The following is a 26,801-nucleotide window of genomic DNA, read 5'->3' as shown; positions in this document are numbered from 1 at the left end:
GGCAGTGACTCCCGGCTTCTGTAACTACTAATTAACGTGATCCACTTGTTATTCAAAACGTTGGACTACTCCTTCCGATTAACTTTGCCCGACACATTGTGGCCATTATTAGTAAACGCACAATGGTTTTGCCTGCAGAAGGTAGATATGGCGCAGTAGTATGAACAATATTTGGATACGTGTGTGGCTACAGATTTAGAGTTAGACCATGCCTTCTTCCATTGAACCACTCTCATTCTGGATTGAGTAAGCGCTAGTGGCAGACCAAAAACACTGATGCAGTGCTTTGTGACATTCCAGTATCATTCGACTCCAGAGACTCCCGACCTCTCTCTTCCCTGATGAATTTCCTAATTAATAATCCAATAACCAAGATGGAAAGAAACATGTCGGTTCTTTGATGGGTCTCCTTTTTTCTGGTCAACTAAGCTGACAATTGTTGCTTCCCAGTTGTGGGACGCCCTATTCCTAGCAGTATAGCAAGATTACTGACTAGTTGTTGAAAATTGTGTTTAAAAATACGTTTTTTCCATATTTTTTTGTGCTGAAATTATTATCTCTTGTCATGTCTATGTTTTTTGACATTTCTGACCATTGTATTTTAGGTATGTATGAGTGCAGTATGGATGGAGTATTTGGAGATGTGAATGGGTCTGGTTCAGTTGTTTATGGCATTTTGCTTAGTTAACACTATTGTACAAATCTGAATTATATATTTTTTCTATTTCTATTTTTCTACTGTGTTTTTATGATTGATACATTAGAAAATGTTGATACATTTTTTCAATGAATTAAAAGATATCTATTTTTCATACATGTTATGGCAGTGAATTGAATTCTTTCACTTTCCAGTGTTTGACATATGTTTTTATGTATTGCAAGAGAATAGGCTTACTGTAGGCACTGCCTCCATTTGGTCTGCTACCTGTACAAGTTTATATATCCCGGCCTTCTAGTTGCTCTCTATATATATGTGTTCTCCCCAGGCATGGCCGTGGATATTCCTTTGCCTGGAGTCCCCTTAATGTTTCTACTAGCTCTTCATTCACCAGTGGTAGCTTCTGGTCACTCGTTAATGCTGGATATCCAGGAGCTGCTTTTAGCTCCTGCTTATCCAATCTTAATTTCAAGCCTTATCCTGTCACTGGCTTTGTGGATACTGAGTCTTCTGCTTTGTGGGTTGTCTCTTTAAATGTCTTCCTTGTCTGGGTCTTTGCTGGGTCGTGGGTTCGATCGACCCCTAACCAGTGCCCTTTACCGCTCGTACTACTATTAAAACTCACACCCAAACTCGACCGTGCCTGATATGGGGTCCTAATACCATAGTTGGTTCTGTTAACGGGGATCCCCTGTGTCTGGGAATAACCCCACTATTCTGAAGCTGATCTCAGTTATCTAGTGGGTCTTTTCCTACCCCTAAAATCATTTCTTCCTGGTCTGCTGGCCCTCAGAACATGGCTGCAGCTCTTCTTTATGGATCCTTTTGGCTCCCCCTCGCTGGTTTCCTCTCCTGCTGTACCTGTAGGGTAAAGTAGGACTTAACTAATGTGCCTGAACTGCGGCAGGTCTACAAGGCATAGAATAAGCAGTGTCGCATAGCAATTTTCTATGTAATTCTCCAGGTTTACTAATCAAATGGACACTTGTGTAGCAGAGTTAGCTATTTAAGTTACCCTCTTCAATCAAAGCACAGCTCGCTCTGCATTCCTCTTGCCTTTGGTGCTCTCTTCACCCTCTTTCCCTGTTCACTTCAAGTGCTAATCTAGAGAAAGTGCAGCAGTAACCATCTCCTCCACGCTGAAGTACCAAAGGCATGTGTGGGAGTGCTAGGCAAGAATTTATTTATTTTTCAAATTGCAAACTAGAAGTAATCGGGATGACACTTGTATTATGCTTTCTGTATCCGTTCTGGCAAAGACTAGTATGTGTCAACTTCATATTTCTTTAAAACGACAGTCATGCAATTCCATTCCTTAAATGTATGTTACATATTGCATAATTACGGTATTGATACTGTTAAACACTGCATCTCATGCTTTACAGTAAAGTTTAGGTTAGTGTATCTAAACTTTCATAGTGCCAACTATATTTCATTTTGTTGGGGAAAATGCATCATATTGACGAGGGACCACTTTTGAAAAGGTACATGATCACATGCTTTTGATGGCAAACCTAGTTCTCCAGCATGGGGTCTGGCATGGATTCACATGCTCATGAATATTCCCCGTCGTCAGGCTGGGAATCCTCGGTAAAGAAAAAAATCAGTATCAGTTTCGTTTCTGATCTGTCTTTCGTAGTAGTAACCAATCACTGATCGCTGCGTCATACTGACCACAGCCAATGACTGCCCTCTACCTAAGCCCCGCCTCTGGCAGCCATCTTCAGATTTTTACCGCACGTTCAAGTGTTGGGATCCTCGTGCTATTGCTCTCGAGCGTTAGTGCTATTTTTTCACGTTTTTTCTCAAAAAACTTCTTTTTTTCGGTCAAAAGAGCCTCAAGCTCCACCGTTTCTTCATCCGATCAACGGGGACCCGTGTCGGATTCGTCTACGCCCCTCAAGGGTGAAGATTTCGTCGAGCCACGCTTTTGGAGGACTCCAGAAGTTTCTCAGGCCCTTCTCGGACATGGCCCAGGAGAAGGGAAGCTCGACGCCCGGAAAGCTGTTCAGGGTCTGCCCTGGATGCCAGCTTCAGAATGTCTTTAAGGAGGATGAACACTCCCTTTGTCTTTACTGCCTACATGAGGACAAGACGCACGTGGAGAAGGACTGTGCGTTTTGCGGCAATATGTCGGAGCGGACCATGAAGAACCGCCATCAACGTCTCGCCAACTGGCTGGAAGGGAAGAGCCCGTCAGGCGAGAAGAAGAAGTCCGAGTGGTCTTCTAAGACCTTTGAGGACGCCCCGGCGACCGGGATCCAACACAAGGCCAAGCACCGCGAGTCCGCTGGCACCGGGAGCGCCGAACGGTCGAGCTCTACGGGCGCCAGGCAGGGCGCATCCTCCCCGGCGACATCAACCACAAGCCAACGCTCTGGTTCGGGTAAGAGGAAGGCCGAGCACCCGGCAAAGCTCCTGGAGAGACCCCGGTCGAGCTCGAAGGCCCCATCGGAGGGGGAGCGAGGCAGTGACCCTCCCCCCAAGGAGAAGGCGGTGAGCGCACCTAAGGTGGTGAAAGCCTTAATCCATCCGGCCAAGGCCTCTATCGAGACAGTCGCGGCGGCCCTGGCTCAGCCTGTGGAGGCTACACCAGTGGTGGTGACCTCGGGGGCTCAGAGTCTCCCTGCCACCGCGGAGGGAGTCCTCTTTTATGCCCATCGACAGGACCCCTGTAAAATCTCCGACGGAGAAGAAAAAGGGGGGGCAGGAGGTCGTCGTGGATTCGGCCTCAACCTCTGAGGAAGAGCTGATCGAAGTCTTAAGCCACGGCGTTGGCTCCACACTTACTGTGTACACTAAGTACATCTACCTGAGTTTTGGCTGGGCTCTTCCTGGTGCAGTAGCAACATGTAACATCTGTATGTTTTTGTGTTCTGTTTAGTGAATTCATGATGACTAGTTGCACATGTGGCATATCATATGTCTTTGCGCTATGGTCTTTGGATGGGCTGTGCATGATTACAAGAGGAGTAACTATTTGGATTCCCTATTAGGGGTACCATGTTTTGTTATAATTTAGTTTTATTTTTTGATGTATGTGTGTGGAGTGTTTTGCTTGTAGCATAAAGATTTTTAGAGGTTGGTGTTTCATGGGCTGTATTTTGGGATTGTGTACATTCTTGAATGTGGTTCTGGCATTAGTCTATGCGTATCAGATAAATTAATTAGTTAAATAATAAACTGAACTATATCAATATGCAAGTCCTTAACTCTCATACATAGTTTTCAACTGGACTACATACTATGTTATGTTATATTATGTGTTTGCTTCTATAGCGCCGGTAGCCCAAGGGCATCAGGGCGCTTTACACAAAAAAACAAAAACGACTGATATATAAAGATCCTACACTACTGAAAATCTCCTGGTCGGAACATTGGTTCAGAAGTTCATTCCAAGTGGACAAAGTTCACTTAAATAAGTGAGTTTTCAGTCTCTTCCTGAATGTTAAGTGGCTTTCTTCCAGTCTTACAGCTAGTGAGAGGCTATTCCACAACTGGGGCGCGAGCACCACAAACGACCTATCCAGCCCTCGTTTCAAGTTATGCTTGGGTACCACTAGCAGTCCTTTGCCCTCTGATCTTAACCGTCTATGAGGAGCATACAGCACCAATCGATTTCTGAGGTAGATGGGTGCTTTGCCATAAAGACACTTGTGCACGAGTGTCAAGGTCTTGAACTTGATACGCTCCTCTACTCTAAGCCAGTGTAGGGATTGTCTGGCTAAGGTGATGTGATCATGTCTTCTTAATTTTTTTACAATCCTTACTGTGTTGTTTTCTAATACTTGACATCTCCCTAGATCTTTTGCTGTTATGCCCACCAGGAGAGCGTTACCGTAATCCAATCTTGATGGTACAATGGCCCTACCGTTTGTGGCTATGTTACTTTCCTCCAGATAAGGGCTAATGGCCCTCATTAGACGTAGATAGTAAGCTGAGTTCTTTAATATGTAATTTACTTGAGCCTCTGAATTCAGTGTCGAGTTGACCATCATTCCTAGTGTTTTTACCTGGTCTGACACCTCTATTGTGGCTTCATTAATTCTAAAATTCCCATACTCCTTACCTAATTTAACAAGAGAACTACTATGTCCAAATATCATGAGTTCTGTTTTTGTGTCATTGAGACACATCCAATTCTTCTGCATCCACTCGTTTATTATACTATAAACGAGTGCTATCCTCTCGCTGTCCTCCTTGTAAGATCCTTTTATTTCGATGACCATCTGCGTGTCATCCGCATAATTTGTGAAAATCACGCCTGCCTTCATTAAGATGTCGCATAAACTGCGCATGTAAATGTTGAACAGCATTGGTGATAAACTTGCACCTTGTGGTACACCGAATATTATAACCAAAGGGACCGAGAAGTTGTTCCCCCAATGTACTTTGGCTTGGCAGTCCGTAAGAAAGGATACTAACCACCTTAGTGTTGCTTTGGAGCAGCCCACGTTTTCCCTCAGGGCTTTAGCTAGCAGATTGTGATCAACCAAATCGATGGGATTACACCAGCACAATAGATTTCCTGAAATTCAGTTGTTTGTTTTGGTGTACCACCCCAAGATTTCATGTGGCCTCATCAGGCCACCCCTATGAAAAATGTCTGGGAGCGCCACTGCCTCACATGACTCCCTTCCTTCTGCTAGCAGCAAGAGTTTGCATCACGATCGGCTGGAAAGCCAAGACCCTCCCTTTAGAAAAAACGTGGGCCCGAAAGGCCAGAGAACTTTTTGACATGGTGAGCATCACGGGGGCCATCCACGGAGTATCCCCAAGCAGGGAAATGGAATGGGCTCCGTTCCTTGAGGCCTACAAATGACTGCAATCCAACTAAAGCGCCGAAAACACCTGTGGACCAAAACGCTGTCTACCCGAGGATCACCGGCATCCAATGCCCTTTGTGTCTCCAGAGGGGAGAGGGGGATGGGGGTAGGAGAGAAGGGAAAAGGGAGTTAATGCCAAGTTTAGGGGTTATATGTGGACTATGCCTGTATTTTTTCTTATGCTGACTGTTTTAGCTCTATAATGCTAATACAGGGCAGCGTACTTAAGGTAAAAAATGCTCAATAAAAATTTATTTTGGAAAAAGACATCCTCGAATAATGTACTTCAGCCATTCTGGTAATGTGTGGCTCCCTTTGGAGGGAGGAAGGGATCACAATTTCACTGTGTGTGGACCCAAACAGTGAAGCACCATCCCACTATTTATTTTCTGTAGGAAGAGGATGGTTTTACAGGAGCAGATAATGACTTTCCATAACCAGTCAGCGATCTTAATAAAACAACAATACTGGTGCCCACATTGGTCATTACATAGAGGTTTCAAGTCTGCACACAAGCTGAGAAGAGGAGCTGGCCTGCAGAGTGGCTCTCAAAAAAGAAAGCCTGACTCCCATCAGGGGGCTGCACCCCACTCTTCACCTGTGAGGGGGAGGGGCAAGATGTCCCCCTTGCCTCTGATTGGGAAAGGATCTGATTGGATTAGTCTTATTGTTGCAAATTCAAACCTTGAATTTGGCCACACGCTAGCTTCACTTCTCTTGCTCCCAGTACTAAACAACAAAACTCAATGGTGCTATTCAATACAGAATTCAAACAAATCATCAGAAAAGAGACCGTGGAGAATGTTCACTGAGAGCAAAGAGGTCAATGAGTGTGATTCTGATATTTTATAGTAGCAAAGCCCTCAAGAGGCATGAGACTAGTCGTAAACTCCAAGCTCCTCAACTGATCCATCAGAGACCAATCCTTCACAATGGTCATACCAGCAGACATACATTTGCAAGTACAAACATTATTTTATGTACTCCTTGGACTTTCAGGGTGACTATTTTCATGTTCCAGTTCATTTAACACATTGCCAGTGCCTCCTGGATCATGGTGGGAGAACTCGAGGTCCTACGGTAAGAGTTGTGCGCTGCACCCAGACTGTTCAGCAAAGTACTTGCTCCACTTACTGCATATCTGCACTTGTAAGGATCTCATGTTACCCTCAATTGGATGACTGGCTATTCAGTGACCACAATGGGCAATGATTGCGCCTAGCCTTCAGGCAATGTTAACACCAATTCCAACAGCTCTCCTGTAGTAAACAAGGAAAAGTCCTCCTTGGAAACGCTGAAGAACAGGGGCTGTATTGAATGCCATAAAGAGTGCCAAACTAGCGGAGTGAAGGTTTGAAAGCATTTGTGGAATGGCAAATCTTATCCTTGCAAAAACTTCAGTTACACTTGGCAACAGTTGAAGGAATGGACTCCTTTTTGAAGGGCTCGGTTACTGACCTAATCATCTGTCTGTGAGCATTTTAGGGTTCACAGCAGATAGGAGAGGGAGCAAATCAACCTCCTGGTGCATTGCCATTCTGGCTTTTCTCCCCTCTGTGCGCAGTAGGTGTGTCCAGATCCTGACAGACAACATTGTGGCAATACATTACGTCAACAACAGTTGCAATGTGGTGTCACTACCCCAGTGTGTAGTGTGCAAGAAGGTAATGCACTGGGCACTTGAGGAAAATGTCTCCCTTTTGTCAACCCATCTGGCTGGTACAGAGAACGTTGTTGTGTACATCCTAAGCAGGCTTTAGTTAGTAATGAGTGGTAACCAGGTCAGGAAGTTCTGGATGCGATCTTGAGAGCCCCCACAAGTGCACCTATGTGTCCGCAGTTTGCATTTCTACTCCACACAATTAATTATACCCCAGGAAGCTCTGGAGGACTTAATTCATTGGAGAGTGGAATTTTGATCACCACTATCTGTTTCTGCTCCGCTTCCCTCCACGCCTCCACACCCCCATGGATTCCTCTCATCCTGCTGGTCCTAAAGAAACTGAAGATGGCTGAGTCCCCCCTGAGGGCCTGGAAATGTCCATCTGTCATACCTGACGTGTCCCTGTAAAAGTGGAACAGCTCCCCAAGTCAGTTGTCGGGGTACTCCATCCTAGCCTGAACAGTCGTTGTCTACATGCTTGGTTGGTGAAATACAGGGACGGGGACCTGTCTGGAGGTGTTATGAACGTTTTCCTTTCATCCAGGATTCAGTCTACGAGTTCAGTCTACCCCTGCAGGTGGCGTAATTTCCCTGACTGATGCCTTTGGAAAGGTTTGTTTCCCTTGTCTTGTCCATCCTCTTCTGTTTTGAGTTTCCCTCTTTCCTTGGTCCAAGTTGTCAGAGGGCCCTCAGATTGGCACTGTTAAGGGATAGTTGGCTGCTGTTTAGGTCTTTAAGAGAGGTCTCCCCAACAGGGCTCCTTCTTTACTAGCCCCATTATTGTAGTTTTTGTGAGGGTTGACTAACCAGTTTCCACCACAACAATTGTTGTTCATGCCTGGGATTTGAACCTTGTTCTTACATTTATGAATGCAGCTCCATTTCAGAGGCTTTCAGTCGGGAGGCAACGCCAAAACAGTAATTTTGGTCGGACAGTTCTTTCAGAACATAAACTTGACGAGAGAAGAAACAATTTGAAAACAATTTAGAAAGCAAACCACATCAATGACAATGAAACAACCAAATGAAGGAACACATTTCACACCCTTTTGTAAAAACTGTGAAAAACAGTTTAATCAAAAACAAAAAAAAAACAAAAAAAAAATTGTAGCTCCATTTCAGCCTTTGAATTTGTGCCCATTGGACCTGCTCATGGTTACTGTGACTTTCCTGGTTGTCATCACTTGTGCACAGTGGGTGCTCTAGGCTCTTTCACTCAAGTCTCCTAACCCTGTCTTCTCCAAGTAAATCTTGACTTTGAGGGTGAGACTGTCCTTCCTTCTCAAGGTCATGCTAGAGTTTAATCTTTCTCCTCAGAAGATCCATGTTCTGTTCTTTTTTTTCTGGGTCCCATCCTTCTAAGACTTTGAAGCGATTTCGGGGACTCTGATAGCTGGACCTCAGGTTTCTGGCTGCTGTCGCTGGGCACTTTGCCGGTCCCGGCAGGCTTGGTCAGGAATTTGGTGTAAAAATACCTTTATCTTTAGCTATGGAGACCCAGATCAGCGCCATCTTTGGGCTAGGCTTCCTTAAATTGAAGCAGCTCAATAAAGTCCTTACTTTTATCCCTGAGGACCTCCACGCTTAGGTGGTTGCAGCTTGTCTTAATGGAAACATTGACTTTTGCAATGCCATCTATCTTTCCCAACCTGCATACCTAATTCACCATCTACAGGTCCTGCAGAATGCAGCGGTTCACCTGGTTAGGGGCATTCCTTATGGCCATCATGTCACAACAGCTCGCCAAGCCCTGCACTGGTTGCCTGTTGCGGTGCAAATCTAGTTGAAGACCCTGTGTATTATCCACCGGGCCTTGAGTGGGAAGGGTTGCTAGGCTATTCGGAACAAACTACAGCGCTACTGCACAGTGGGTTTGCTTATATCTATAAAGGCAGCGCTATTGACGATACCTAGCTACCGCAAAGAACGAGTGGGAGGCAGAGCATTTTTCATCGCTGGCCCAAAACTCTGGAACACCTTGCCGGTGGCACTATGGCACACCATAGATTTTGAGCTACTTCAATACAGGTTAAAATCCCATGTGTTCGCTTAAGATGTCTCTCTCTTAGTATCTGTGCTGCGCCATGATGCCTTTGGTGACAGTGCACATTATAAATATCTGATTGATTGATTGATTAAGTCCTGAAGCAGCATTTGGGATTCTACATCTTTGGTGAGAGATATTGGAAGTAATGGTCAGCTATTTCTCTGCTTTGCAGGTGCTCAGGGCTTTTACAAAGCAAATCCCTTCTAGACAAATGGATTGTTCGAATGGATTGTGTTCTCCCACGTATTCTTCATCTTAGATATATCCTTACCTTCAGTTTTGCTGCTTCAGAAATTTTTTCTCTCTCTCCACCAAAGGGCGCTCCACTCGAGGCGACGGCGTCAATGTCCCTCTGCAGCATCCGTCGAGTGTCGACGTCATCCGTAGTATAAATGCCTCAAGGGCGCCCGTTGGCCTCAGTTCCATTTTTCCGTTCGCTTCGGATCGAAATAAAACGGCGCTTCAGTCTTAAGCAATTATGTCGACTTCCTCGAACCCATCTACTCCGAAAACGGGGTTTAAGAAGTGTCTAAGGTGCGGCAGAAAAATGTCACTGACCGACCCTCACCGTAACTGCCTCTGGTGTCTCGGGTCCGAACATCGGATTGATGACTGCAGTTTGTGCCAATCCATGACCCACAAGGCCTTGAAAGAAAGACGAGGTAAACTGGCGGTGGGGGAGGAATCCTCGAAGTTTTCTTCGAGAGGGAAGAAAGACTCGGCTGAGTCTTCAGCAAAACAACATAAAAAATCACGATCGAGGAGTAGATCAAGGAAGTCCTCTTCTTGTTCGTCCAAAAAGGCGAAAAAGAGACGACACCGATCTGCCTCTTCTTCTTCTTCCTCGACTTCGGAGGAAGTTATTACTTGTCCAACTAAACACGACTCCCCTAAAAAGTGGGAAGCATTTAGAGAGTCCATAATGAACATTTTTGAGAACGCGGCCCAGACCCCCTCAAAAATGTCTGTTGAAGGTCATGCCTCTAGTCACAAAAGTGACAGAGGAAGGTCTAAAACTAAGAAGTCCGACAAGAAATTGTCGAGGGTGTCTTCTACGGACTCTTCCCAGACACCTAAAAAGACAGACTCTACGAAAAAGACTTTCGACGTCGAGAAGTCATTAAAGACTTCGACGAAAACATCTTCGAAGCCTCTGTCGAAGGCTGTCGAGTATAAAGGGTCGACGACCCAACAGAAAAAAGTCACGTCGAAAATTTTACCGACGACCTCGAAGATTTTTTCGACGGCGTCGAGTGTTTCGAAGACTACTTCGACAACATCGACTGCCTCGAAGATTCCTTCAACGCCATTTGTAGTGCCTTCGAAAACATCGAAGAATACCTCGACAACATCGAAGGTAACGGCCACGACTTCGACGTTTCTGTCGACATCGACACCAGGGTTGAAACATATTCCTGAAAAAAAATATTTCACCCTGAAAACAGACATGATTTTTTCCATACAATGTCATCTGTATATGGAGAAATGTCATCAGAAAATGAAGAATATGAAGAACAAGATGAACCTGAGGTTACATCAGCAGGGGTAAAATATGGGACAAGAAATGTTCCAGAGGAATTAATAAATCCTCAATCAAAAATGCAGGATTTGTATGAATGTTTACAGTCTGTAAGTGGAATAGACACATCTCCTGAATATGAATTTGAGAGACCAGATCCAGCAGAACATTCTGATCTAGGTTACAGAAAACTTATGAATAGAGTAACAGAGTTTATGGGGTGGGGTAATAATGCACCTGTATACCAGGATGATGACATGACAGATATTTTGTCAGGAGGTCCTCAACCAGACCCCATACTTCCTTTTCATATTGCCCTGCAAAGGAGTGGGAAAGACCGGAATCTAGTCCAGCAGTAAATAAAAAATATGTGGCAAAATACAGACCTTGTAACTCTGACCCAGAGTCAAGGGACAATCTTTTTGGCAGCCATGGCCGGATATCACTGTAGTGACAGACGCCTCACTCACGGGGTGGGGAGCCCACACCAACGATCTGACAATCAGCGGTCGTTGGTCTCCATCGGAGTCCAAACTACACATCAACCCTTTGGAGCTGAGGGCGATCAGACTAGCGCTGAAGGCCTTCCTGCCCTCTGTACGGGGAAAGAATGTCCTGATCATGACGGACAACACAGTGGCCATGTACTACCTCAACAAGAGAGGAGGAGTTGGGTCACTGGCACTGTGCAGAGAGGCAATGCAGCTCTGGTTCTGGGCAATACAAGAAGGGATTTCTCTATCTGCCATTCACCTAGCAGGAGAGCAAAACACAGCGACGGATGCTCTGAGCAGGCACAGCACAGTCTCTCACGAGTGGGAGATAGCTCAGGAAGTCCTTATGGAGATCTTCGCCCTTTGGGGAACCCCTCAAGTGGATCTGTTCGCGACCATTGTCAACAGGAAGTGCGAACTGTACTGCTCAAGGGAATTTCCCCCGAGAGGAGCTCTAGGAGACGCATTTGTAGTAGAGTGGGAATTTCCTCTTCTATATGCGTTCCCTCCAGTCCCTGTGATCCCTCAGGTAATCAGGAGGTTGAGAAAGTTCAGGAAAACCATGATCCTAATTGCCCTGGATTGGGCCAGGAGAATGTGGAACCCGGATCTTCTCGACATGTCCATCTGCCCTCCAATACGTCTTCCAAAAAGAGAGAATCTTCTCTCGCAAGAGGGAGGTCACGTTCTCCATCCAGAGGTCAACATACTCAACCTTCACGCATGGCTTCTGAGAGGTTGAGATACAAGGATTGGGACCTTCCGGATGATGTTATGGAGGTGTTGCTTTCGGCCAGAAGGCCAGCAACAAAATCTTTGTACCGGTGTCGTTGGAATAAATTCAGTAACTGGTGCAGGGATAAGAATGTGGATCCTTTTGAATGTGACATTCCAATGGTATTATCTTTTCTATTACATTTAGCTAATCTGGGGCTCCAGGTTAAGACAATAAAAGGATATGTAGAAGCGCTATCTATCTTCAAGCGCTCATCAGAAGAAAGATCTTATTTTAAGATACCCTTAATAATACAATTTCTAAAAGGTTTAAACAATGTTTTTCCACCAGTACCTTTTCAAGTTCCTGCGTGGGATTTAAATTTGGTACTTAAATTTCTGACATGTGCACCCTTTGAGCCTTTACATCCTTGTCCTTTAAGGCTTCTTACATTAAAAACTATACTTTTAATTGCATTGACATCAGCCCGCAGAGTAAGTGAGTTGCAGGCACTTTCGAGTGGTCCTCCTCACACCATCTTTCATAAAGATAAAATTGTCCTTCGAGTTAAACCATTTCTGCCAAAAATAGTTTCAGACTTTCATCTGTCACAGAAAATAATTCTACCTGCGTTCTACCCTCCTCCTCACACATGTAAGGAAGAGGAAAGACTGCATAGGCTAGATCCCAGAAGGACTCTAAGCTTTTACATCTCAAGATTGTCAAAGATACGTCAGTGTGATCAACTTTTTGTGGGATACACTGGCCGTAAATTGGGACTAGCCGTAACCAAACAAACATGATCAAGATGGATAATTTTAGCCATAACAGAGTGTTATAGGCTAGTCGAAAAAGATACCCCTGAGGGCTTAAGAGCCCATTCAACTAGGGGCATAGCAACTTCAACAGCACTTAAGAGGGGTGTCCCTGTGCAAGTGGTCATCCATGCATACTTTCATCAAACATTATGCTTTGGACTCAACTACATCTCAAGGAGGTTTATTTGCCAAATCTGTACTACATTCGGTACATGACTAAAAGGCATCTGTACTCCCGCCTCCAATACAAAACTGCTTTGGGAGTCAATCTAAGATGAGGAATACGTGGGAGGACACAATCCATTCGAAGAACAAGTTACTTACCAACTGTAACGTTCTTTCGATTGGATGTTCCTCCCACGTATTCCTCATCCACCCTCCCATCCTACCCCACAGTACAGTTTACGTGGTTTACACTCTAAATTCTTTCAAGGCTTGGGTCAATAAGAGGCATGCCTTTGTTTATAATACATGGGCTCTGATACGAAAAAACAGAACTGAGGCCAACGGGCGCGCTCAAGGCATTTATACTATGGATGACGTCGACACTCGACGGATGCCGCCGAGGGACATTGACGCCGTCGCCTCGAGTGGAGCGCCCTCTGGTGGAAAGAGGGAAACAAATTCCAAAGCAGCAAAGCTGAGGGTAAGGATATATCTAAGATGAGGAATACGTGGGAGGAACATCCAATCGAAAGAACGTTACAGTTGGTAAGTAACTTGTTCTTCTCTGCATGTCCGAATGTTGTCCTACAAGGAAGTGCCTGCAAGTCTCATTGTACCAGAGGCTTAGCAACTTCCTCCGCTTTACAATCCTTGTTGTGGACATCTGTCAAGGCAGCTACGTGAAAGTTATTGTGAACACGGTTGCCTGGATTGCTGATTTGGGCAGGATGCCCACTTTGGTTTTGCGTTGCTCCCGAGTCTTCTAATGTGTAGGTGATGGTTTCACGCTGTCCTCCCTCCTTCTGGATCTGTGTATCGTAGATAAAAGGTGATGAATCTGTGCGAGGAAATAAACCATTAAAAGAAACAATGACATACCTTCACATATTCCTCATCACCCTTCCACCTACCCTTCATTTGGAATACCTATAGCAGTTCTGAAATTTGTCGGCCCCAGTGTGTAGACAATTGGGCATAATTGAAGCCATGGTTCACTTCCAGAACCATAATTAAGACACATAATGTTGCATCGGCAGTCCAGGGCACCAGTGGCACTGACTGGAGCATATGAGGAGTCGCTGTGTGTCTATTGGTGGCTGAAAAGCTTCTGAAGCCATACTTGTGCCAGCAGGCTATTTCAAATATGAGGAATCTGTGAAAGTAAGGACTAATCAATTAGAAAGAAAATGACTGAAGGTAAGTACCATCTTGCTCTGTCTGGGACAGATGATGTGTTCCTGGTTCCTAGTGATAGCCTCGACATTCAAAGCATTGAATGCAAAAGCCTCGAAAGAAAAAGCATCAAATAAATGCATTTTATTTCATTTTATTAATGGCAGGGGTCCCCCCAACCCCTGTTTTTTACCCCATAAAAGCCATGATAATAAAAAAAAAACCTTTACCTACAAAAAAATTCATTTTTTCGATGCATTTATTTTCGAGGCTTTTGCATTCGATGATTTATATTCGAGGGAATTACTGGATACCTTTGTTCCTATATACTGTATCATGCCCGATTCCTCCCACTTCTAAGCACTGTAGTAACATGTTTAATGTTAACCAGTTTAATGGTAATCAATTCATCAACCTCAGCCCTGCCTCTGGCTTTAACACTGAAGAGTAAGCTTTGCCTTTTGTTGGACGCGAACCGTTCTTGATCCGTGTAGGCAATTCAGTTGTGTTGATCAACTGAACATTGCATATGCTCTTACTAGTCTTAAATCTGATGGCATGTACCCTACTCTACGAGGCAAAGCGAATCATTCACTATTGTGAAATGTTAAGTCAAACTCTGGTATTTCCCGCTGGGTGAAAAATCAACACCGTCATGGTTAATTTGTGAAGTTTATAGTTTGTCATTTTAAGGTTTCGATAAATGTATAATTTTGAAACTACTTATGTCCTACATAGCCAGCACCCAACCTCTCTAGTACACACACCTCAGGTATACTTTTTGCTTATTTCATGTTGGCACTTTGAACCCTCATTGATACTAATCAAGTATTTAGCTAAAGTCTGATTTGCTTAATCAAACATTGTTAACATGTTTTTATATATTTGGCCTGTAACCGGAAGCTTGGATTACAGAGGGAGACTTGTGCTTTGATTTTATACCTAACTGACATCTAGGACTTTGTATAAAGACCACTTTTTATTATTCTGAGCTTCGCAACCCTTGGACAGCCTCTAGATTTGTATTACGTCTACTTGTCAAAAACTGTGGTAGTGTGTTCTGTGGTGTACTCGGATTTAAGTGCCTTGTCCAGCTACCCTTAATAAATCATGTCAGCCTGCCAACGTTAAGGTTTATTTTAAGGTGCAAAACATGCTGTTCATAATTTTCCATATCTAATTAGCTCTCCAACAGGAATTCTGAAGTCTTTGTTTGGGCACCGGGTTGGTTATGTCATGGTTACTTACTGTTATACTTAAATCTCCTCAGAGTAGTTTCAGAGCACCAATGCTGATCTGTGAAGTGGCATTCTATAATGGTTGTACAGTTATGTTGAATGAAAGTGCAACTCCCACTGTTCCTTGTCCTATAACATTTTGCTTTGCAAGGCGTTTTTGAACTCAACTACACACTGATGCTCCCCTTTCCTTGCAACACTTTCCTTTATTGTTTGATCATCTAAGTTAAAATCTAAGATAATGTCAAGTAAATAAATAAAAACATGAGTAAATGTATGATCACCACGATTTTGGCAAAAAGATGCATATTTTGTGCCTTATTCTCAGGTTGGAATTCAAATGCATCAGCTAGTGCCATTTCACGTGTCCCATCCAGATGGAGCTACAACTAAACAGTCTGGATCGCGGTCAGTCGTTGACTTATTCAAAATCCAGAAATCAAAGAAAGACACAAACGAGCATAATAAAGAGGGTGAGTTTTTTTATATTTTAATATTTTCAAAAGGATAAAGTAGATTGCAGTTAAATTAATGATATGAAGTTGGATTCTAAGGCAGCAGCACTAACACTAAATTTACCCTGTGCACCAAAAAGTGATAAGAGCCTGCGTTTATTTTGTTTCTTTACTGTTTGTCTTATACAATTTGGCTCTTGCTTTGTGTTCTTTTTAGTAGCAAAGTTGAATTGAAGTTGTCATTGTATCCATTGTGCTCCTCTTATCAGCATTGCCCATCATCCTTTACTGTCACCAAGCTCTTCCTTTTGTGTTCGTTTTGGATGAAAGTTGTCAAAGCCAACTGGCCGAATTATTCATGTGTTGTGTGGGCTTTCGAATTCATTTAAGAGCACAACAGTAGTTCAGTTTGCTGTTTCGTTCCCTTACAGCCCTCATCCATTCAGGTTTTTGCCTGACATGACAGTGCCTGGCCTTCCACGATTGGTTGAATACCAGTGTCACTCCTGCAGCCATGTATCTAGCCCTGTTCACTATCAAGGGCGAGAAAAGAGCTGGAGTCTGAAAAACTGTACTCAATGAAGCCTTTACTCAGAGCGCATTATTAAATGAAGCACTCTGCAATATAAGTAAATGATAGTCTTGTAGGGGACTCATTCGGAACACACTTAAAAAATATAACTGTGCATAGTCATGTAAAACATCTGTTGGCTTTTAACTGCATGCCAACATCTGTGCATGTTTGCAATCCCATCCCTCCCAACACAATGAAGAGAAAAACACACAAAAACAAACTTATGCAGAATGTAACGTAGTTCATTAGACAACATAAGCAAGAATGTTTATGAGAATTCTCAGAAATGTGCTAATTCTTCTTTAGCTTAGAGACCCCCAGCACTGTTGCTGGACCCTAGGACTTTTAAATTTTGAACCTGGAGAGAGTGAGACCTTTTTCCCACTCTCGCATGTATTTTTCTGATTGTTAACTCCTTTACTGCAGTGACACAGGGAAGTCTTTCAGGTTTCCCAAGGTTTAAATACTTTACTCTTGGATTAACTACTGTTTCCAAGGGCAGTAAAGTGAAATTGACTTTACTTAGTGTAACTTTCTGGACCCAGCACACACTATCTTACAGTAGGGTGCTGGAGGGATTACTTAGTAGCCCCTTTGTCTAGCTTCTCATGTAAAAAAATGCTTGTTACCCTTAACACATTCAATGGCTGGTGGCAGTGGTTACTTTTTACTACCTTGTTGTGTCTTTCCCGCAGGCTGCGTTCGCAGCTACAGTAAAGCACCCATGGGTGCCATTTTTGTCAAACTGGCCCCGGTCTTCTTTTTTTGCCATTTCTTTTTGTTTTGGTCCTTCTTGAGATTTACTCTGTACGCCAAACCAGGTTTGGTCCCTTTGTTCGTTTTGTCTTTGGCAGGCTTCACAAGTGAAACCCGCTTCTGGCTCCAGAGAGTCTGGTGGGGGCAGGAAGTGAGGGAGGTGCCCAAAACTCCCTGTGCTCTGTCTCCAAGGAGACAGGAATGCACTCCTTGGTGATTGGCCAGCTGGCTGTCCGGCAAGGACAAGCCACCCTGCTGGGTGATTGGCAGCTAGGCTGGAATGAATGGGAGAAACCTGCATAAAAGGTGAGGCTTTTTGAGTGGAAGCCAGAGTCGACCACTGGACGAAGGAATCCGAAGAAGAACTGGAAGAAGACACCTGCTGCAACTCCTGAACAATTGGTTTGCCCGGTGAAGCCCCGCTGCTGTGCTGAAGCTTCAAGTTCGCCTCGAGAGAGAAGCCCTGCAAAGACGACTTCTCCCCTTGAGTTGGTGGGACCAATCAACTCCCAAGTAAGCCACCTGGACTCCGTCTCTGAGCTGGTTGAATTTCCACAGAGTGCTGCTGGAAACCGAATAGCCAGGGAGAGGAACACCAGTTTGTGTGCGTTGCTTTAAGTTGGTCAAGAGACTCCATGAAGATCCTCCGGACTCCCAGGAGTTGTTTAGCAGTCTGCTCAACATTCACAATCATTGGTCAAAGCATATTGACATCCAGATAGTGTTTAATATTGGGAAAATTCATCTTTACTATGTTCTGATTAATTGAATCATGTACATAACCCTTTGAGGTTGAATCCGTAAGGCAAATCGACGGGTAGCTGCAGAGCTTAATTTCTGCAGGTGTTTGCCAGGGTTGAGTCCCAGGAACTATTTCCCAGCACTGCCACTTATTAAACAGAATCCTTTGGTGCATTTTCTTGGGAACATTGCTGAGACCTAGGATGTTTGTAGATGCCGTGGCAACACAACAATCTCGGTCCAAAAGCTTGATTGTATCCAAGTCCTCGACTGTTATTTAATTCATGAAACAAATGCGAAGAGCTGCCTTAGGGTATGAATATAGTTGGCCCAGCTTATCCATTTTCATTAATGCATGTAAGCTAATGTAATTTGCTCTGGCAATGCCCCATTGGTGCCACAGTCAGCCTACATTGTTCATTTTGCTATGGTTCATCTGCTATTTTAAAACAGCCAGCAGCAGGTAAGCAGCAGTGGGTTTTTGGCACATGATGCTGGTGCACAGACACCCACTGCACCGGGTTTTGCACCCATGTGCTGCCTTTAGTTTAATGAGTAGGCACAGTTGGTGCAGGAGTGACTGGCGGTGCATGGAACCACTCTTGTATAATTTAACAAAAATGTCTGCCATCATCTAATGCGCTCACCTAACATATATTGAGGTATACTCTGTACCAGATCTTAGTGTTAAGAAGCACAACTTAATGTTTTGAAATATATTGACAAAGAATCGTCAGATTAATCAATATTCACAAAAAATCTTTAATTTCCAAATTCAGAACATGAGTTGCCCTTGCCGACACGTGTTTCGACCACAATGGTCCTTATCAAGGCAAGACTTCAATTAATTACTCTTTAAACAAATAAATTAAGGTCACACACTTAGCATCAAACATAAGCAATTAATTAAAATAAAAAGTTAATCATCAACATCAGAGAATGCAATATAGAAAAAGAGAGGGGACAAAATGGGAAGAGAACAGAAGATGGACATTAGAAGGTGAAGTCAAATAACAAATGTTTAATAATCCAACCATAATCCTTCTAATCTACATGCATTTATACATTCAAACTTGTCTTTCTTCAGCATTCTAGAACTACTAATTGGTGAGCATCATTATAATTTGACACAAATACTCTCAAATCATGAGTCAACATTGTATCTATAGTCGCATATTCATGAGACCAGCCATATCTCCATATCACAAGATAAATCCCGCCCTCCAGCAGGTTGTTGCTACTTTTCTAACCAAGTCCCTTGCCAAACACCCATGTTACTAATGACCTTTAGTGCTAGCATGCACCAATGCCTCCTGTGAGTGTCAGTCAGCCCATGCTACTAATGTTAACACCCCAGAGTGACTATTCTTTAAAAGGTGACTCGCCCACAGAATCATTGTCATTCTCAAGCCAAAGTAAATAACTTGAATCCTAAAGACCAAAGCCCAGAAAAGTCCTCATTGTCCTTAAGATCACTACTGTAACAAAAAATATATATATTTTATCAATATTTTCCCAGATCTATAAATGGTTAACAATGTTCAGTGTGGACCTTGATTTACTGCTATCTCTAAGCTTGAATCAACAGAAGTATTGTGAAGCTATACATGGTGTATTCATCCGTTTATCTCGACCTGCAAGAATAGACATGTATTTTGCCTCCACATCCCGCATCACAATCCGCACCTCAGTTAGTCAGGGTTATCACTTAGCCTGTAGTCCAGGACTACCTTACCTAGTCATAGCAGTTGTGTGCGTCCATTTGGTGTCCGCAGTCAGGGGAGCCTGGCCATCGTCTTTGTCTTCATGCTTTCGCTCATGGTCGCCATCTTGATTCTTTACTAAAATAGTAAGTCTGACGTGACACGTACGTACCGTGTTGCATCAAATCCGTATGAGATCGGGTTGCTTGCCTCTTTGCAGTTACTCTGCATTCACAGTGATCAAATCATTAAAATAAAACATGTATCAACACAAACTGCACTGCCTTCTGTTTAGGTACCAATATTGTAATACATATAGAATTAGTGTAAGAATTGTATTCACATTATTTGTCATGGTTGTTCCTTAGCTATCTGTAAATCATATTGGCTGTCCCTTGTAAATACTCTGTTTGCTCTGAAGAATATATAACTTCTCATTTCATACCACCATCCCATCAGTTTGTGAACTATTACTTCTCATTTCATACCGTCATCCCAACAGTTTATAATAATATATAGACATATCAAGTGGTGCAGGTGTATGACTGCTCTCTTACAATTCTTGTCATCAATCACTGAAGTTAATATTACATGCACATGTTGATATGCCCTGTTTGCACGTTAGAACATCATATAACATCCTTGTTGTCAAATCCATCATGGATTTAGAAAGAGTCTCCATTCCCCTATGCACAGAGACTCCTTTGTACATTGCTAACACAATTTATCAGACTAGAAAGGCTCTCAAAGAGTGATTAATACATTTTTGGAGAAGGCCTCAATGGCTACCAAGAGGAATGAGGATTTTGATTTTTCCTGACTTCATTAACCGCGATCTTGCCCAAAAGGGGGGAAGAGAATGTAATGCAGAGTTCCCAGACAATGATACATTTATTAGTAGAACATGCAGATGGGGAACATGTCAGGATTCAAACGCAAATAGACAAACTAAAGCAGGAAAATGCAGATAAGGATAGCTTAGAAAGTACCAAAGTTAAACATTTCACAAAGATGTATTCAGTATTAAAAGATTATCAGGATGAAGTTAAACTGAGGAAATTTCTCAAATACTTAAGACATGATCATGACTATCGCACTATCGCAATGACAGAGTATATACATTTCAAGCGAAGTATGAAGATAACCGCAAAGGATTGATGGGTAACAGTACACCAATTTCCACACCAAGTAGCTCTAATGTGAAGTCAGAAGGAGAGGGAATTGTTGGCAGTTCAATATCCAGTACTATTAATGAAAGTACACCTCAGTGAGCAACCCATGCCAGGAAAAGTTTTCTGCAAGAAATTATAAGATACAAAAGAGCAAATCAACAGACTATTGCAAAACATGTGAGATTCCAAGATCCTTTAGGTCACAGTACGCCAACTCAAAGAACTTCTTCAGAGGAAGAAGAGGAGGCAGATGTATGGGCAAGCAGAGAACAGGCCTTGATAAAAGGACTAACTTGTTCAAGTACAAAGATGCAAGTAACAAAAAGCCAACACAGGACCTTGTAATTCATTTGACTAATGGAACTTTAAATGACACAGAATGGTCTGTATTGAACAGAGGATTTTTTTTTTTACACCAACAGTGGGGACCGATTTAATTGAATTCCAAATTGTTCTGTATAAGTTTGTAAGGAAGTTGAAATTGAAATAATATTTTCACCACAAAATCAAGACTTTTGTCCCACCTGAAATACACAAGCCGGAGAGTACTCTAACGATTGCAGATATTGAGCGCACACACCTATTATTGTCTTTAGCAACAGAAACTCCGAAATCCAGGGTGGAAATCTGTGAGGATTTGGGGGTACACCTGAGGAATCTGGATATTCAGGAGCTCAGAGTCTGATCAAAGGTCAATCCTCAATCACCAACAGAAAGTGTCATAGATACCTTTTACAAAGCAGTAACATCAGATATACATCGACATTTGGACAGTGATAGTAAGACATATGCTACTAAAAATCAGAATCTAAGTAAGGGAGAAAGACAGTCTCTATTGTCGCTAGCTAAAGATGATAGGATTATCATTAAAGAAGCAGACAAAGGTGGCAATGTGGTCATTTTAAACAGATGGGACTACATACACATGGCGAAACAACACTTGTCAACACCAGGGTGTTATATCAAGCTTCTGGGAAACACCACTAAGCAAGTAGTAAAGGAACTATTGGAATTGATTCAGGGATGGTACAGGAAAGGTATACTAACTGGAGAAGAGAATAAATACTTTTCTTGTTAGGACTCGGCCAACTATGTACTTTCTACCCAAGGTGCATAACAAATTTGACAAAGCTGGAGCCTCAGCTTTCAGTAAATAGTGTTACAAATATACACGTGCCCATCATCGGGCTCCAGCAGCATTTGATTTGTTCTTGTGATATTATTGAGTTTTCAATGGTTGTGTGATGTTAGGTTTACAACCTGTATGATTTTTGTGAACTAATGTCGCTGGTTCCAAAAATAGTTTTCCAATTCGTCCAAATGGTGTGATTTTGGGCAAATATATTTTCCTCCTCTGCTTAAGTTTTGTCATCTGACAAAAGAGGTAATGCATAGATCTAAGTAAACGACTTGTATGTGTGCTATAGCAAATCAAAAGATCTACAAGAATAGGATACGGAGGAGATGTGATAGTGATACATTGCTGACTTTGGAACCAGAATATCTGAATCCTAATCCCTGCTTCCTTACTTGCCCAAAATGGTTACCTCCTGCGCAAATCAATCTTACTCTTTTACTCAGTGCTCTATATTACTCCTTCCCATGTAAAATCAAATGTTTTCAGTACACATTAATGAGCTACTTGAACAGTTTAAAGATTTTCGATAAAGATAGCCTACCTTTCTTCTCTTTCACTGTCTAGGAAGAGGGGTAGGCACATGCATTGTTATCCTAGTCACTGTGCTAACAGGTGTGCCTGAAGATTAACCTTAAATTACGTCATTGCCTTTAAGAGGTCTTCTTTTATGCTGTCAAACTGGCCAGGTAATGTTTGAAGACCTCCAGTCTTCAAACATTGTTGCAGATCAGATTTGGTGAGGGCATCTCAGGAATGGATTTCAGGGCAGCCTCATGCCTATGTGGGCAGCATCTTGGATCCTTCTGTCCCCTCTGTTTGGAGCATCCCTTTGTTCACACGGTCGCTTTACAGCACTTGGCTGATCGCAATAGACAGATGGAAACCGGAGGTCTTGGAAGGACACGACCTGCCTCCCTGGTAGACGGAGCTCCTCCAGAATCCGTTGCTGCTTCAGTGTATCCCATGAGGTAATGTTATGCACAAGGTGGTTCGAGAGGTGTAAATGCATGCAGTTAGTTGATGGCAGCAGACATCCACTATGCTCTCACGCCTTCTAGTGGGTCAAAACGGAGGGCACTTGTCATCTTTGAAGGTGCTAAACCATGTATAAGAAAAATGATTACAGTTGTAGGTGCGTCTCAGAGTTAGTGTATTTTCTGAGGCAAGTGACCAGGCAATGGCACAAATCTCACCCAGAAATAATCTTCTTGGATGAAAAGTACAGAATCCTGGCATTAGAATCTGCTAGGTGAGCACTTTTCCAGCACTGTCTGCTGTTACTCAGTCACCCCTTCATACACGGAAGGTACTGCGAAATAATACAAAGAGGGTCACACAACCATTTCTGCAAGCCCCTCTTCATTTTGAATTAAAGCAGGGATATTCCACTCCGGTCTCTGGGAGAGCTCTGTGTGTGCTGCCCTTGCCATCAGATCCTTGATTACAGTTGCTCTGAAAAAACACAGTGCTGCCTCCTTCTGTTCTCAACATCTTCCCTCCCTCATGCTAATGGACCACTCGAGTTCAGTTGCATCTTACTGTGGAGCAGGGAAAGTAAACTGTATCACCTGAGAAAACCAATTGCAAAATAAGCAGGCCAAAAACATATTTTTAATAGAATTATTTGACTTTTTTGTAATTTTTTTCGCAATAAGTAGTGAGCTGTGTTAGGCAATATATTACGGTGGGGGGAAGGAGATGCGGCGGGTTTTCCCCAGCATTCCATTTCGAAAAAATTGACAAAAAAATAAAATATTGGAAATTCGATTAAAAGAAATTCAGTGTTTCAGCATTGTTATTTCTTTTAGTTATTTTAACATAGATCCAAGTAAGCAATCCTCTAATTTCCTCACCCTGCTCTCCGACTCCCCATTGTTCTTTTTGGGGGTATTTATACAATGTGTGGAAGGTCCCCCCCTACTTGATTTACAGGGTGTTTGCGTGGGTTCACATAAGTTTGCCACTGGCCACAACCCTGACAAATGTATTTCTGATTAAATATATGCAGTTATTCACCTTGAAATGACAAACCTTAGAATGGGTTTCGATGTGCATTACAATATTGTTTCCAGTTGGTACGGTATGCTGTTAAGGAATACAAATATCTGATTACTAGTGCTAGATCCTTGAAACATGATTAGCGTGTGCTTGAAGGACATGCCTGTAAGTTTTGTTTTCTACTATTGCAGTATTGATAGCTGCTATGGATCTTGAGGTATCCTCATCAGGAACACACTCTTCAATTCCATCGTTCTCAACACATCGGACACCTAGTCCCAGCCCCTCTACTAGCAAGACAGAGTCTGCATTGAAATGGAATGGTCTTCACACACCCATTTGTGTAAAATCGAGACTTAACCTGAGCATTGAAGTTCCATCGCCCTCCCAGGTAATTGATGATCATAAAAACACTAATGATGTAAATCTTTGTGTAACACCACAATAGAATATTTATTGAAAAATGAAATAAATAGAACACTTGAATTGTTAGTTACTCTTGAATATTGCTCTTGCTTTTGGTAATGTTATATCAGCAAAAGACTTTGTAATAGATTAGTGAAAATGTCGTCAGGCTTAATTATACCATGAATACTTAATGGTTTGAAAGAACTGTACTGTAAGTTCTTTACTGAGCCACACTTAACTTCAATTTCAAAACAACTTTTACAAATAGTTCATAGGAACCTCCATGGGGATTTGATTTGCACCTGGACATGCAATCATGTCCAAGTAAAAGTTTTATAGTGTTCACATTTTGAAATTCCCACTTTGGCAAAAAGAGTTTTGTTATGGCTTTGCTGCTTTGATGAAGTGTTTGTAGTTTGGCATGAGGCTAAAACAGTTATTACACACATCAGTGCTATAAACTAGCTATATGATACTCTAAAATTCACAGCAAAAATTGAATAACTAGAAATGTGTTATTTGGGAACTGTGGGAAAGATGGATGCCAGTAGATTTGTGGTGTTGGTTTTACATTAAGCCACCAACAACACACATTTTAAGATGCGATTCTGATGATCCCAAGACTTTCATAGAAAACTGTTTTTGCTCCCAATTTTTGAGATGCAAACTCTTCTGTTCTTTTTTCAATAAGGAATTTTTATTGTTTTTTATAGACATACAACATGTTAGGGAAGATTTTCTTTTTGCTGCTTTCCTCCCGTAGACTTCTATGGGACACTCTTATTTTTTGCTTTGTTTGGAATCCAGACCTGACATTTTGGAGGCACTTAAAGCCTTCTGCTTTACTTCCCTTGTCTTTTGCTAATACTTATGGGGAAACCGATCAGTCCAGAAGACTACCAGGGAAGGACTCTATACCCAACCTCCCCTTTTCCTTAGGTATTGGGGTCTGCAACAATGGTCATATTCCCTATGGCTTTAAATGTCATCCATAAAGTTAAAAACTGCCATGTTAACACTCCATATTTCGGCCTTCTATGGGTTGGTACATGAGCAAACTACGTGTCCATTGATGTCTCAACGGCCTTCATCGGAACTCCTGGAGTCTTTACAACACTCCCCATCTGTTGTGCCCCTGTGTTGTGCTGCAGTGTTCCTACATCTGGGTCTCTTCGCTTAATATCAGGTATCTCTTATGTTTAGAAACATAGTAAATAACTCTTTCATAGTGGATCCTGTCCACCTGCTTGCTACCTGCGTCGTGAATGCTGTGGCACATCCTTCAGTAGGGCTAGGTCCCCCTCTGTATTCGATAACCCAGTGTCTGAAATTCCAACCATCATTTAATCTGGCTGCAGTGAGTGGATTCAGGATCCGCAGCATTCAAGATTCAGATAGCATATTGACGGAACCCCTGCTTGAGGATCCATGCCTTCAGAAGTGTTGCTGGACAAACCATCTCTCTCCTGGGCTACCTTGCTGCAGCCGTCGCCGTTCCGAGTGCATCCTTGGAACTGTGACGATCCTCAACTTGTACTATAGGAAATCTGCTCCTGCTTTTTCACCCTTCTTGCATCAACAGAAGCTGTGCAGGGCCTGCTACTTTGTTTGTCCATTGAAGATCGCCTGTTGCACCCGACTGGGGTGGCTCCCATTGCAAAACATCTTCTTTGCTCTCTGGAGGTGCCCTGAGGTCGCATGCTCTGCAGAAATCTTCATCTTTTCTTTGCAATGTGCCTGGAACCGAGATTCAAGCCCCGCAACCAACCGAAACAAAATCCAGATGCCAAAAGTGACCTCTGCACCTGCAATCCCTGGACCTCCCTTGATGGGACCAAACACAAAAGAACGTGTCCCAAAAAATTAATTTGGAACCTCGGCAATGGTCACAGGAGAAATCAAAGTTTAGGGCGTAAGTTAACATACATATTCATTTCCCCCCTGTTCTCCTTAGGGTTGCATCGGCGTAAAGTCCTGTCCCTATCTCACTGGTCAAGGATCCCTTCCTAGACCTATCCTAGTGTTTTGGGATTGAGTAAGGTACTTACCTTTTTGAAGTTGGAATCATAGCCCATGGCAGCGTCTAGTCACATAGTAAAGCTTTGTAAAAAGTGTAACTTTGGAACAGATGACTTTAGGGCAAAATGCCCCAAGCCGTCTTAAGGCTAGACCTGCTAAGTGTCAGGAAACTGTTTTGTGGTTACTCTAAAGTGGTTCTACTGAACTTAATGCATCTGACTACTTACCTCTTTTACAGTGGTTATTGAATTGAATTCTTTCCATCTTCTCCTAAGGGTAATTGTATATATCCTTTTGGCTTTGGTGCATTTTGGTGGTGTAACCACCAAAATATTGCCAAAACATTGCTACTGTAAATAAACTGTAAAGGGGAGTTCGGGAGCAGTGTATGGCATTGGCATGTCAACATGCCAACGCTTGGTGATGAAAGAAGCACCAGCTGGGCCTTCACCCTCTGGCCAACGTCTGCCTGCTGCCAGGAAGCTGTGCGTGCTACCTAAGTGAAAGCGAAATGACTGCAT

The 26,801-nt window shown here is 42.9% G+C and overlaps 1 protein-coding gene across 4 annotated transcripts in view; it reads left to right on the top strand.

Annotated features, from left to right (window-relative positions):
- REV1 (REV1 DNA directed polymerase) overlaps positions 1–26,801 on the top strand; it is a 1,193,441-nt gene that overhangs the window by 781,918 nt on the left and 384,722 nt on the right. For all 4 annotated transcript variants that reach the window (XM_069636691.1, XM_069636693.1, XM_069636692.1 and 1 more), the window contains 2 exons: positions 15,645–15,789; positions 24,045–24,244. In XM_069636691.1, coding sequence (XP_069492792.1) covers positions 15,645–15,789; positions 24,045–24,244 — 345 coding nt within the window. The remainder of the gene's footprint in view (positions 1–15,644; positions 15,790–24,044; positions 24,245–26,801) is intronic.

This window comes from Ambystoma mexicanum, chromosome 7p, assembly GCF_040938575.1.
Source record: "Ambystoma mexicanum isolate Mex_15411 chromosome 7p, UKY_AmexF1_1, whole genome shotgun sequence".
Classification (NCBI taxonomy): domain Eukaryota; kingdom Metazoa; phylum Chordata; class Amphibia; order Caudata; family Ambystomatidae; genus Ambystoma; species Ambystoma mexicanum.
Note: the sequence above shows the minus strand (reverse complement) of the source record. Positions and strands in the feature narration are given on the sequence as shown.